The sequence below is a fragment of the Terrapene carolina genome, unplaced genomic scaffold, assembly GCF_002925995.2.
Source record: "Terrapene carolina triunguis isolate 2854851 unplaced genomic scaffold, T_m_triunguis-2.0 Scaffold68, whole genome shotgun sequence".
NCBI lineage: Eukaryota > Metazoa > Chordata > Testudines > Emydidae > Terrapene > Terrapene triunguis.
This window is the reverse complement of record NW_020664419.1, coordinates 24,951,190-24,966,002: the sequence shown is the minus strand read 5'-3', so window position 1 is coordinate 24,966,002 and position 14,813 is coordinate 24,951,190. Positions and strand designations below refer to the sequence as shown.

The 14,813-nt window shown below is 45.9% G+C and overlaps 1 protein-coding gene across 1 annotated transcript in view; it reads right to left on the bottom strand.

The window, feature by feature from the left end:
- The window catches only part of CPNE8 (copine 8), a 258,293-nt gene that overhangs the window by 49,587 nt on the left and 193,893 nt on the right, over window positions 1–14,813 (bottom strand). The window contains exons 15-17 of the mRNA XM_029910832.1: window positions 11,453–11,621; window positions 9,889–10,024; window positions 1,132–1,259 (exon numbers count right to left, since the gene is read on the bottom strand). Of these exons, the coding sequence (XP_029766692.1) occupies window positions 1,132–1,259; window positions 9,889–10,024; window positions 11,453–11,621 (433 nt within the window). The remainder of the gene's footprint in view (window positions 1–1,131; window positions 1,260–9,888; window positions 10,025–11,452; window positions 11,622–14,813) is intronic.

Genomic DNA, 14,813 nt, shown 5'->3' with positions numbered 1-14,813 from the left:
CACTTAAGACCTCGTAAAACAAACTACAAAAAATTGAATTTTTTTTGTGAAATGTTTTTCCATTTTTCAGACAACTAATTGTAACATACTTTGTTTTTCCTCAAAATAGGTGAAGGTGCTAAAACAGCAAAATGAGACAAATGAAAAATAAACATTTAATACAATTAAAATATTTAATCTCCTAAAATGTCATTTTATCAGATCAGATGCCAGATCCTCAGCTGCACAAGATTATCTACTTGCTACCAAGGAGGAGAGGAGAAGAGCAAAGATGGGTTTAAGCCACCTTTGCATACACCATGCCCTCAGTATAAATCTGGATCAGCCTGAGATTGGTTCTAAATTATGCTGGCTTGTAATGGCCACCAAAGAGCCCTTCACTGGCCAGGTATTACCAAAGCGCAACACACGCCAGTCACATCTCTTCTCAACTGCACCCCACTAAGCTGGCCTCTAGGGCACCAGAGACTCCTCAAGGGCCAAACTAAGGCAACTTTCCAGGTCCTCTGTGCTTCTGAAGTAGAACAAATGGTCTGGGAGAGGGACCAGGACCTGTCTTTATTACACAATAGTACAGAATGAATCATTGAATCATAGAATATCAGGTTTGGAAGGGACCTCAGGAGGTCATCTAGTCCAACCCCCTGCTGAAAGCAGGACCAATCCCCAGCTAAATCATTCCAACCAGGGAGTTGTCAAGCCTGACCGTAAAAACCTCTAAGGAAGGAGATTCCACCACCTCCCTAGGTAACTAATTCCAGTGCTTCACCACCCTCCTAGTGAAAAAGTGAGGCCAAATTCCCTCTTCAGTGAAACAAGTTTAACTGAAAAGAGACCGAGGATCCCTATGTTTACTGTACAGAATGTTATAAAAGAAATTACTATTTGAATAATTTAATTATTTGAGAAACAATATATAATTATATATGGAAAGATCACATGCTAATGATTGCACATGAAGGCAGAAAATTAAGATTTAACTTTCAACCTTAACTCTATTTCCTGACAATTGAATGCTTGATTTTTCAACATTAATGTCCTACTACTGTTTGTCTTTTCAATGGAATAATTATATTGGTAATATGATGTCAATGTATTCGGTTTCTCCAAAGCAACTGTTGGAATACTTACCTTGCGACATGATTAATTACTGGAGCAAAGTTTGTTGGTCCATAAAGCTGTACAGATTTTAAACTTCTATAATATGCCTCCATTACACCATCAATTCCATTGCAATAGGGATTTTGAGGGTTTCCATTCTAAATAGTTAAAGAAAATTGGATAAGATTAATAACTGAAATATTAACAATCAATCAAAATAAGCATTATCACAATATACAGAGAAAGTTCTAATATGGTATTTAACTGAAGATCTTGTGTTCCTTTGAGGTATGAAACAAAAGACTAATACTGTATGAAGTGTTGTTGCAGCTGTGTCAGTCCCACGATATTAGAGAGACAAGGTGGGTGAGGTAATATCTTTTATTGGCTCATGTTTTGGAATATATTACTACTTAATAATTTCTAATTTAAAATATTTCAGGAAAAATAATATGGTGGCCAGACCCCAATGTAAATACAGTTGTCATGAATATAGGGGGAAGGGTAGCAACCTTTATGTATGCTTGGCAGCTGTACTGGGTTGCCTTACCTGTAAAAGATTAAGCAGTTCAAATAACCTAGTTGGCACCTGCCCAGAAGGACCAATGAGAAAAGAAGATACTTTCAAATCTGGGGGAGAAGGATTTGTTTTTGTTGTGTGTGTTGTTCCCTCTCCGGATGGAGAGAGAAGCCAAGCAGGTACAATATCTCCTGAAAATATACTGGAATAATCCATCTAAAACCACAGAAACTGTGAGTAGGGCAAGGAGATGCATTAGGTTATCTTTTGTTTTGTCTTGTGAATTTCCCTATGCTACAGAGATAGTTTCATTCCTGTTTTCATAATTGTGAAGCTGAGCCCAGAGGGGAATCTTCTGTGTTTTAAATTTTTGTATCACCATGTAAAGTTACCTTCCATTCTGATTTTGCAGGTGTGATTCTTTTACTTTTTTCTTTATCAATAAAGTTCTTCTTTTAAGAACCTGATTGATTTCAGTGTCCTGAAGACAAAGGGTCTGGTCACATTGTTAAGGCAACTGGTTGGTATATTATTCTCAAGCCTCCCCAGGAAAGGGGGTGAAAGGGTTTGGGGGGATATTTTGGGGGGACAGGGATTCCGAGTGATCCTTCCCTGAATTTTTGTGTAAACCACTTGATGGTGGCAGCAAAATACCGTCCAAGGACAAGGAAAGGAATTTGTGCCTTGGGGATGTTTTAACCTAAACTGGTAGAATATAAGATTAGGGGGTCTTTCATGCAGGTCCCCACATCTGTACCCCAGAGTTCAGAGTGTGTGTGTGGGGGGAACCCTGACAACAGTATATAAGTGTAAGGGAAGCTGTAGTTTTTATTGGCTTCAGTATTCTGCTCTGTACTGGGCAAACTGATCCTGAGCACGATTGGACCTAGTGCACAAGGGGGACAAATGGGACCTGTGAGCTCACTATGTTGGGGGAGACAGGACTGCTTGGAATTCTTGTACTTGAGACTAAGCTTTTTGGGGCAGGTTTTTTTTACTAAATCTTTACAACATCCATCGCACCGAATGCCTATGCACAATGGGCTGCCAATTTGGAGGGACCTATTTATTTGTTTCATAATATGTAAATATGTCAAATCCCAGTTTAAGATTCCATACTGAATCTCAGGGCTGGTAGTTAGAAAAAACCTTAACTTCTGAAATGATTTGATTTTATGAGCCAATTGTCCAGATATAGATAACACCTGCAGGCCTCAATCATGATGTTAAACTACTACCACCACCAAGCACTTGGTGAATACTCTTGGGATCATTGAATACTCAGAGGGCAGTGCATCTTATACTGGTAGTGACTGAAAGTACACTGAGACATATTCTGTGTCTTCTCTTATTGAAATGTAGACATAAGCATCTTGAAGATCTAAGGCCCCAAACTAGTCCTCCTGGTTTAGAGTAGTGATAATACTTCCCAGAGCAATCATCTGGAACTTTATCTTCACAAAGTATTTGTTTCATTTTCAGAGTGCACAGGACACCATTCTATTTGGGAATAAGTGAATACCAGAAAACACCTTTTCCTTCAGTAAAGTTCTGGCACCACCTTCTATGGTACCAATACTCAACAGTGCAAAGATCTCTTCTTGTAGTTTTTCTCATAAGATACAATGGGAGGGGGGCTTTGGCATTAGATCAAACTAGAGGGAACACTGCCTCCTGTGAGATGTACAGATTTCAAATATGCCCTTGAGTGTGTTAACTATAATTCCTTCTGGCCTTAAATCAGAAAAATCTACCAATCTATTCCCCTATCAAGGACACAACCAAGGTTACAGTATGTACCTTTGTTTACCCCTAAGTAATGTCTATCTCAATCTAACCAAAAATAATAGGAAACCAGCAATCCACACTTCATCTTGACCGTGGAACTGAGATAAGTGAAGTTTGAATCAGAATTTTCCAGGGAACTGATCTGGAATGTTTAAACAATATATTTTAACTACGCTTGTCCAATGGATTAATACAGAGACCATTTTATACATTTATATATGGATAGAGCCTTTGCATGGCTAAAAAAAGTCCACCCAGAAGATTAAACAAGGATATAGAATATATAGAAAAAGAGGATGTTTTCCTATGCAGACAAACCCATAATGTTCTGAGAGTTAACCAAGTCACAAAGGAGTATGAAAACTATAGAATTTATGCAAGGTAGAAATAACTTAAATAAATAAAAAATAAATTAATGGAGATATCCTATCTCCAAGAACTGGAAGGGACCTTGAAAGGTCATCGAGTCCAGCCCCCTGCCTTCACTAAAAGGACCAAGTACTGATTTTGCCCCAGATACCTAAGTGGTCCCCTCAAGGATTGAGCTCACAACCCTGGGTTTAGCAGGCCAATGCTCAAACCACTGAGCTATCCCTCCCTCTTGCTGTCTGAACCAAAGAAACTGAAGGTTACATGGGCCAAAATTCCTTATACCCCACAAAAGTCCAACACGCGTTTTCACTCCAAATTAAAAACTGTACTGTGTCTGCCTTATCAATCAGCTATACCATCTTTCTATATGTGGATAATTTGTCTAGGTCCTTCAATATTTCTTATTTTATTGTAAGCTTTGAAGAATGTGAAATGAAAGATATTAGGTATATGTGATGGCACCTCCCATAAGGCTTTATGGAAATATGCTTAGAAGGTGTTTTATACTACATATGCCATGCAACATATCTCAAAGGTTATGATCTACTGAATCTATTAATCCTATTTGGATGCATATATCATTTTTGTATTCGAAGTTATGAATATTGGCTGTGTACTGATTTGATTTCTAAATAACCGTAGTAGAGCATTTGGTCAGTTCCTGGAGAAAGAAATGTTGAAGTTAAGTACCTAATCAAGAGACACTTAAAGGACAATGAATCTTGGAATGCTCCAATCCACATAAGAAGTCTAGTTGAGGACCTTCAAGGTAGCATGTGACCCATGGCTGCTACCTGGTAAGAAACTATGAGTCATGCATGGACATGTGACTTTCCCAGGTGACTCCTAAACTCCATCTTGGAGCTGGACTTTGCATAGGAGAGGGGAGGGGGTCTCCACCCACAAAAAGAAAGTCTATTTAAGCCCGTGGGAGACCCCTCCATTTTGTCTTCAGCTGGCTAAAGAGAGAGCCTCTCCACCCCCCAGGATACTTGAAAGAAACTGGAACAAAGGACAGTGTGCAAAGCGTGTGAGTGATCGCTGCACCCCAGGAAAAGGAGAATAGTCTGTAAAAGGGAGCATTCTGGAACTGGTGAGGATCTTATCTGTATTCAGTTTGATTAGACATAGATTTGCGCGTTTTATTTTATTTTGCTTGGTGACTTACTTTGTTCTGTCTGTTACTACTTGGAACCACTTAAATCCTACTATTTGTATTTAATAAAACCACTTTTTACTTATTAATTTACTCAGAGTATGTATTAATCCCTGGGGGAGCAAACAGCCGTGCATCTCTCTCTATCAGTGTTATGGAGGGCGAACAATTTATGAGTTTACCCTGCATAAGCTTTATACAGGGTAAAATGGATTTATTTGGGTTTAGACCCCATTGGGAGTTGGACATCTGAGTGTTAGAAACAAGCACACTTCTGTTAGTTGCTTTCAGGTAAACCTGCAGCTTTGGGGCAAGTAATTCAGACCCTGGGTCTTTGTTGGAGCAGACGGGAGTGTCTGGCTCAACAAGACAGGGATGCTGGGGCCCCGAACTGGCAGGGAAGGCAGGGGTAGAAGTAGTCTTGGCACATCGGGTGGCAGCTCCCAAGGGGGGTTCTGTGATCCAACCCGTCACAGTATAATCAAAGAACGTATGACTATGTTCACCAAATTCTGTGGAATTATAAAGAACTGTTTTCTTTCTAAATTATTGTTGCATTGTAGAAATTTTATGAATTATATGGCATAAGGAAGCATAAACACCTAAGCCGTGTATAGTCTTAAAATATTAAAAAATTCTTAAAAGGGGAATTCTAATTAATAGGGTGCTCAATACAAAATACAATCTTTGAAATGAATAAAATGTAAAAAACCTCTGACAAAGAAAAGAACCAAAAAATTTGTTATATATCAAAACTACCTACTGGATATCTATGGAAGTAGCAGGAAAACTGGGGACTAGAAATCAGAAAGCTGGTTAACAAGTGTCCAGTAGAAATAAAAAAGCTGCCAACCTCCAATAATCCCTGAAAAGAAGGTATAAAACTGGAGGTCACCAAGTGGAACCTCAGATTTTGCTGAACTCATCAAAGAAGCTGTCGAACTCCAGACGTGCTACCAGACACTTGTACTTGCCATGTGGACAGCTTCTCCCTGCCTCCATGGTTACCAAGACTTAGAAGAAAGAGAGAGATTTCAGAGGTTGATTTATCTTTGTCTTTAATATAAGTAACGAAATGTTATCTTGCTAAGTATGCACTCTTTCTAGTGAGACCTCAAAGAACTAAATTTTAGGATTTTAACTAAGTAATGTTTGTGACACTGCACCCCATATTTTTTGCAGTGATATTATTATGATATGATTATGACATAATTATAATGTATTTTATGCAAGATAAGTCATGTGAGGTGTCATTGGAAAAGTTATGAGTAGCTGAATGTCATTATCTTATTTATATGCATGTATCATTTTTGTATCTGAAGTTATGAATATTGACTATATCTGTATTTCAAATGTAATTACACCGGGGTAATGCCCACTATGCTTTCAGTCTAGGTAGTGGGTGTGGAAGAGCCTATTCAGGGCAATGGGCAATTAAGAAATAAACAATAGGCCTTAGGAGAAGCTTATCTCCCACCTGGGGAGCTTTCCTGAGAATGCTACAGACAGACTCAGAGTAATGTCTGCTATGACTCTACAAGGACATGTGATGAGACCATGTCTCTAGACTCCATTTTGGGATGTCAGTATTTTCCCACAGACTGGTGTGGGAACAAAGGGTTCCCACCATATGCAAAAGCTAAATAAGGCAGGGAGTGACATCATCTGGTGTTCTTCACCTGAGGAACAAAGACTGAACTGGCGGAAGTGCTGGACCCAGGCTAAAGGGATTTTTAGCTTGTGAAAGAAACACCTGGGGATTCCAAGCTGCAAAGCAAGTGCAGCTTGCTCCTTAAGAATCTGTAGCCTGCTTGTATCATCTCTCAGGGTGAGAATCTGCTATTCATATCCAATTTATTTAGTATGTTAAGCTTAATTTGCATTTTTTGTTTATTTGCAAAGTTAATCTTCTTTGATCTGTTTGCTATCACTTATAATCACTTTATATCTATCTTCTGTAGTTAATAAACTTGTTTTTGCTTTATCTAAACCAGTGAGTTGGAATGAAGTGTGTGGGAATCATAACCCAGGGGCAAAGGCTGTTTCATATTCCTATCCACATTGAGGGAGGGGGTAAATTTTATGAGCTTACGCTGTACATTTCCCTGTGCAGCACAAGACGGTATAAAAAACAGTTACCTACCTTTTGTAACTGTCGTTCTTCGAGATGTGTTGATCATGTCCATTACAAGTAGGTGTGTGCGCACCGCATGCACAGTTGTTGAAGGTTTGCCCCTAGTGGTACCCGTCAGGTCGGCTGTGGAGCCCCCTGGAGTGGCGCCTTCATGGCGGTGTAGATAGGTGACTGCTGACCTGCCATCTCTTCAGTTCCTTCTTGCCGGATACTCCGAGAGATGGGCGGTGGGTGGGTCTTGGAATGGACACGAACAACACATCTCAAAGAACAACAGTTATGAAAGGTAGGTAACCATTTTTCTTCAAGTGATTGCTCATGTCAATTCCAAGTAGGTGACTCCCACACAGTCCCCTGGAGGAGGGGTCAGAGTTCACAGATTTGCAGACTGAACCACTGCTCTACCAAATGTGGAATCATCTCTAGCCTGCTGAATGATGGCATAGTGCGAAGACCATGTCGCTGCCCTGCAGATATCCTGAATGGGAACCTGTGCCAGGAACGCTGCAGAGGAAGCTTGCGCTCCTGTGGAGTGCACTGTCAATGTTGGAGCTGGTATTTTTGCCAGGTCATAGTGTAACCCATACACCTCCTGCATGTGGTGGTGTCCCATCTAGTGGCACCAAGACTACTTAGACAGAGAGAGATTAATGAGTTTGCTCTACAGCCTTAGCTAACAGCCAGTTGGCTTTTAGCTCATGTGGTAGAGGCTCATGCACTAAGCTCCAGGGGTCCCAGGTTCGATCCCCCTGCCAACGACCGGGTTCTGTTGGCGTTACAATAGCACGTCCTGATACAGGCCATGATCCAAGAAGAGATTCTATGGTATGAGACAAGAAGACCTTTCATCCTCTGGGCAATGGCAACGAAGAGCTGTGTTGACCTTCTAAATGGCTTTGATCGCTCAATGTAAAATGCTAGCGTGTCTAACATCCAGGGAATGGAGCATGTGTTCCCTGTCATTAGCATGCGGCTTGAGGCAAAACACCGGCAGAAAGATGTCCTGATTCGCATGAAATTGTGAAACTACCTTTGGGAGGAAAGCCGGTTGTGGTCGTAACTGTACCTTGTATAAGGGGGTTTGGATGTCAGAGCCTTGAGCTCAGACACTCTTCTGTCCGATGTTATAGCCACTTGGAACGCTACCTTCCAAGATAGGTAAAGGAGAGAGAGCAAGTTGCCAAGGGCTCGAAGGGAGAGCCCATCAGCCTAGAGAGCACCAAATTGAGATCCCATGGGGGAATCGGCTGTCTTACTTGAGGGTACAGTCTGTCTAGACCCTTGAGAAAACGGCCAACCATAGGTTTAGCAAACACTGAGCGGCCTGCTGAGCTGGGGTGGAAAGCCAAAATCGCAGCGAGGTGAACCTTTATTGATGATGCTGCCAACCCCTGCTGTTTTAACTGGAGTAAATAGTCCAGGATGCAGGAAATCGAGGCCTGCAATGGAGGAGTGCCCTTCTGAAGCGACCAAACTGAAAACCTCTTCCACTTAGCCAGGTAAGCGGTGCGAGTGGAAGGCTTTCTGCTGCCAAGGAGAACCTCCCTAACCGAGTCTGAGCATGCAAGCTCCAACGGGTTTAGCCATGGAGTTTCCATGCCGTGAGGTGGAGAGACTCCAGGTTTGGGTGCTGGAGGCAGCCGTGGTACTGGGTGATCAAGTCCGGAACCAGGGGCAGGATTATAGGCGTATCCATGGACATGTCCAGTGTATGGTGAACCAGAGCTGACATGGCCACGCTGGTGCTATCAAGATTAAATGAAGTTTTGTCTTGTCGGACCTTGAGGAGGACTTTGTGGATGAGTGGGAATGCATACAATAGGTGCCCGCGAGCAAGCCCTGGCTGCGATTCAGGAAGGAACAAAACTGCTGACGCTTCCTGTTGTGCCGTGTCGTGAACAGGTCTATCTGTGGAGAGCCCCACCTTTGGAAAATGCTGATGGTGACATCCGGGTGAAGAGACCACTTGTGGCCGTGAAAGGACCTGCTGAGGCAGTCGGCCAGTTCGTTCTGCGAACCTGGAAGGTACGAGGCCTCCAATTGTATCAAGTGGGCGATGCAAAATTCCCACAACTTGAGGGCTTCCTGAGGAGCAAGCACCCCACCCTGTCTGCTTATATAGAATATCGCTGTGGTGCTGTTTGTCAGTACTGATACACATCTGCCCTAAAGATGGGTTTGAAAAGTCTGGCAAGCAAGGCACACTGTGCGCAGCTCCTTTATGTTGATATGCAGTGAAAGTTCTGCCTGGGACCAAAGAACCTGAGTCCTGAGATCGCTTAAGTGCGCTCCCCATCCCATCGCTGACACATCTGTGACTAATGACAGCGTTGGCTGAGGTTTGGAGAAGGGTATTCCTGCACATACTGTTTGTGCGTTGAGCCACTACCGAAGGGACTCAAGAACCTGAGGGGTAAGAGTGATCAGTCTGTCTAGGTGATCTTGGTTCAGTCTGTAAACTCGGGCCAGCCAAGCCTAAAGGGGACGAAGTCGCAGTCTGGCATGCTGTACCACATATGTGCAAGCAGCCATGTGTCTGACTAATTTTAGGCAATTCTGCACCGTTGTGGTGGGGAATCTGCTGAGATCTTTTATGATGGCACTCACGGCCAGGACGGAAGGAAGGAAATCCCTGGCCTGGGTGAAGTCTAGCAGGGCTCCGATAAACTCTATCCTCTTAGTGGGGGTTACAGTTGACTTTGCCACGTTCAGAATGAGGCCAAGCCTGAGGAACCTCATATGCACCAGGCTCACATGGTCCTCCACTTGGGCTTGAGATTGGCCCTTGATTAGCCAGTCGTCCAGGTAGGGAAATACCTGCACCTGCTGCTTCCGTAGGTAGGTCACCACGACCGCCATGCACTTGGTGAACACCTGAGGGGCCGCCGAAAGGCTGAAGCGGAGGACCTTGAACTGATAGTGGAGATGGTTTACAACAAATTGAAGAAATCTTCTGTGGGATGAAAGTATGGAGACGTGAAAATACATGTCGAGGGCGGCATACCAGTCCCTTGGATCCAGAGAGGGAATGATGGAGGCCAGGGAGACCAAGTGGAACTTCAACTTCTTCATGAATTTGTGGAGGTTTCGCAGGTCTAAAATAGGCCTGAGCCCACCCTTAGCCCGGGGGATTAGGAAATAACGGGGAGTAGAAACCCTTGTCCCCGAACTCTAGAGGGATCTCCTCTACTGCCCTGAAATGTACGAGTGCTTGCACCTCCTGCACTAGAAATTGTTTGTGAGAAGGATCCCTGAAGAGGGATGAGGAGAGTTGGGGGGAAGGTGGAAGGGAACAGAATTGGAGAAAATATACCAATTCTACCGTTCTCAGGACTCTCCGGTCTCAGGTTATTTGAGCCCAAGCATAGGCGCCAACTCCGTGGGTGCTTCAGGGCTGGAGCACCCATGAGGAAAAATTAGTTGGTGCGCTGCACCCACCAGCAGCCAAGCTCCCGTCACCCCCAGCCTCACCTCAACTCCCCCCCCCCCCCCGAACACACTGCATCCCCACTCCTCCGCCTACCTCCCAGCGCTTCCTGCCACCAAACAGCTGTTTGGCGGCGCTTAGGACTTTCCAGGAGGGAGCAGGGAGGAGCGGGGATGCAGCGCACTCAGAGAAGGAGGTGGAGAAGAGGCAGGGACTTGGGGGTAGGGCGAGGGTGGTGTAGGGGCGGGGCCAGGGGCAGGGGTCGAGCACGCACCAGGAACAGTGGAAGTCGGTGCCTATGGGCCCAAGCACGGTAGAAATGGGATAGACGGTTCACAAAAGGTGGGGAAGGATCCGGGATGTGGACTGGCGCGTCGCTCCCGGGCGAACCTTAAAAAAAGTTTTTTTGGAAGCTGGAGACTGCCTCATCGAGCCCTGGCCCTGGTTCGAGGAGGACTGTGGGGGCTTTCACCTATTACTTCTGCTATAGTCCTGTCCCTGCTGAGAATGGTAGAAGCGAGGTGGGGGGCTGAAGCTTAAAATGCTTCCTCTTCGGGGCTGGTGTGTGGAGGGCCAGGGATTTTATGGTTGCCCTAGAGTCTTTTAGGCTATGAAGCCTAGAATCTGTCTGTTCTGCAAACAGACCCGAGCCGTCAAAGGGCAAGTCTCGGATGGCCTGAGATACCTCTGGTAGGAGGCCCGAGACCTGCAGCCACGAGCTTCGGCGCATAACAATGGAAGTGGACATTGTGCGGGTGGCCGAGTGCGCCGCATCCAATGCAGCCTTGCAATTGCCTTATCCTCCTAGAGAACAGTTCCTACGTCACATCAGGAGTTTGTTCGGAGGAGCTCTTTAAACTTGGACAGAGTTCCAAGAATTAAAATTGTAGCGGCTGAGCACCATTTACTGATTAGCAATTCGAAGCTGGAGGTCCCCCGTGGAATAGATCTTACAGCCTAAAAAGTCCAACTTCCTTGCCTCTTTGGATTTTGGCGTAGGACCTTGCTGCCCTTGCCTTTCCTTGGCATTTGTCTGCATCCACGACAAGCGTACCTGGTTGAGGGTGGGTGAAAAGGTATTTGTACCCCTTGGAGGGTACAAAGTATTTCCTTTCCATCCACTCTGCCATGAGAGAAATGGAGACGGGGGGTTGCCACAGGGTCTTCATGGTATTATGAATGGTCTTGATCAACGGCAAGGCCACCCTTAATGGCCCTTTTGGTGTCAGAATATCTCCCATGCAATCTATGTCTTCTGACATCTCCTCTGCCTGAAGACCTAGGTTTTGAGCTACTCTTCTAAGCAGCTCTTGATGGGCCCTACTGTCCATGGCTGGCAAAGAGGCAGATGAGGCCACTACTGCCTTGTCTTGGGAGGAAGATGAAGAAGCCCCCATGGGCATAGGTTTCTCCTGACCCTCCAATTCTCAGGGTTCCTCCCTCAGTGATGTCACCTGCATGGTGGCAGGCACAGTACCGACACCACCTCGGTGCCGGGCTCCTATCCTTTTGGAGGTTCCCTCACCATCGAGGAAGATAGGGGGCCCCCACCTGTCCGAGGCTATGGACAGGAACCTGGAGCTCGGACCCGGGGCTTGATGGCCCACCCAGGGGGTCCAGAAAGGTCATTACGTCGGAACCTGCCATTGAGGATGCCAGGGCATCGTAGGGACCTGGTGTGCCTCCTCTCACTGGGAATGACGAGAATGGTGCCAGCTCTGCCCGGAGATGTCTGACTCTGGCTCTGAGGTTGAGTCCGACCGTGAGGACCACAGGGGCGCCATGCAGGACGGTGCAGGGGAGTGGTGCCCAAGTGAGGGGGACTGTTGCAGACTCATGGCTGGTTTGCCCTTGGAGAGAACTGGCCCTTTGTTCGGTGCTAGTGCCGCTGACTGCTGGGCCATCAACTCTATGAGGCCCCTTGCAGCCTCAAATCTGTCCAAGATAGATGGCAGGTCCAACGTCCTCATTTGGCTCTCCCACGCCAGGGAGTCCAATGGGACCAGACTCGACGGTTCCGCCTGAGTGGTTAGAGTCAATGGTGCTGGTTTCGCCTGAGCAGGAGCTGAGTATCCCGGCACGGGACGCACTCCGCGAGCACCATCGCGCTCTACTACTCTGACTGGAGAATCTTGCTCGCATGCTCGGGGTTCAGCTGATCACCATATTTGGGGTCGGGAAGGAATTTTCCTCCAGGGTAGATTGGCAGAGGCCCTGGAGGTTTTTCGCCTTCCTCCGCAGCATGGGGCAGGGGTCGCTTGCTGGAGGATTCTCTGCGACTTGAAGTCTTTAAATCATGATTTGGGGACTTCAACAGCTGAGTCAAGGGAAAGAATTATTCCAAGAGTGGGTGGGTCAGCTTTTGTGGCCTGCATCATGTGGGAGGTCAGACTAGATGATCATAATGGTCCCTTCTGACCTTAAAGTCTATGAGTCTATGAGACTGTTGGCAAACGCCCACTCCCAGCTCTTCTTTGCTTCTTATGCGGCACCAGCAAGTGTGACCCATGCCAAGAGGCTGCCGAACTCATCTTCGGTGCCAGAGAGTGGCAGTGCTACGAGTCTCTGGGTGTCGGGTCCTTTGCCAGCGCCACGGCCTTTCGTACTGAGGACAGTGTGCTCCGCACCGAAGTGCTGGGTTTTGATGCCAACACGGGCTGTGCCGGCTGGGGACGAAGAGCCGACTTCATAAGGAGAAGCTTAAGTCTGAAGTCTCTCTCCATTTTTGTTCTTGGGCGAAAGCGCCTGCAGATTTTACACTTATCAGTCTGATGGGCCTCCCCCAAGCACTTTAAGCAGGAATCATGAGAATCTTCCCTGGGCATAGGCTTCTGACAGGATGCACAGGGTTTGAGGCCTTGAGATCAAGGCATGCCCCAGTCCCCGAAGGTTAGAGCGTGGTGGGGGAGCAGCCCCCAACAAAGCCCCTTAATTATTAACTAACTAACCACTAAAACTAACAATACTATGCTAATAAAACTATTTACAAAACAAAGAAAGAAAATGCTAGAGAATTGCTTGCCCGAGGCGAGAGAGAGAGAAAGAGAGACACTCCAATGACCATCACTGGTGGTAAGAGGGAATTGAAGAGGCAGCGGGTTGGCAGGGACCTATATACACCGCCATGAAGGTGATATTCAGGGGGCTCCACAGCCAACCCGACGGGTACCACTAGGGGAAAACCTTCCGACTGTGCATGCAGCGTGCATGCATCTACTTGGAATTGACACGAGCAATGACTCGAAGAGGAATTTTAGATTTATACTCCAGAGGTGGTGCGTGTCTGAGGAGCTGGGAGTTGCCTTAGCTGTAGCCTTCCTATGCAGGGGCTGGTCAGAGAGCCTGCATGCAACTGCAGCTGGGTGTGTCCCTACCTGTATGTATGCTGGTGAAAGTGCAGGCTGGAGGGCTCTGCAGCTTGTCACAGCAGTATAGTGTGAGGGGGAGCCCAGGCTGGTGGATCAGGGGGCTTAGTGGTACCCCAGTTCCAAGTGGCACCACAGGGGGAACCCATCACAATGCTGTATGCTTGTTTCTCCTTGATAAGTCCAAGGAAAGTGTCCTAAGAGGAATCTTTAAGAAAAACTTTTAGGTAATTGCTTTTGATGCTTTAAATTTGTCCATTTTAAAACAAACTAGAAGTAGGAGGGACCACACTCATAAGAGTGACTTAAGAAGAAGTGTAATTTTACTCCTTGGAGAAATACTTTGAAGCATGATAAATGTAATAGAAATACCAAAGAAATTAATGATGATTATAAGTAAATGTAATAAGACATTTTAGCGATTTTATGCTCTATGGAATAACTGCTTGAACCCAACACTGGTCTACATCAATAGCTTTCAAGACTGTATGTTGTGCTCAGTAAATGCCTGGAACATCTGGTACCCAAAGAATCTATAAACCTCTTTAAACCAGGGGTAGGCAACCTTTCAGAAGTGGTGTGCCGAGTCTTCATTTATTCACTTTAATTTAAGGTTTCGCGTGCCGGTAATACATGTTAACGTTTTTCAGGTCTCTCTCTATAAGTCTGGGGTGTGTGTGTGGAGGTGCAGGGCAGAAGGCTGGGTGTTGGGGGGAGATCAGGGCAGAGGGCTGGGATGTGTGTGGAGGTGAAGCACAGAAGGCTGGGTGTTGGGGGGAGGTGCAGGGCAGAAGGCTGGGGTGTGTGTGGAGGTGCAGGGCAGAAGGCTGGGTGTTGGGGGGAGGTCAGGGCAGAGGGTGTGTGGAGGTGCAGGGCAGAAGGCTGGGTGTTGGGGGGAGGTGAGGGCAGAGGGCTGTGGGGTGTGTGGAGGTGCAGGGCAGAAGGCTGGG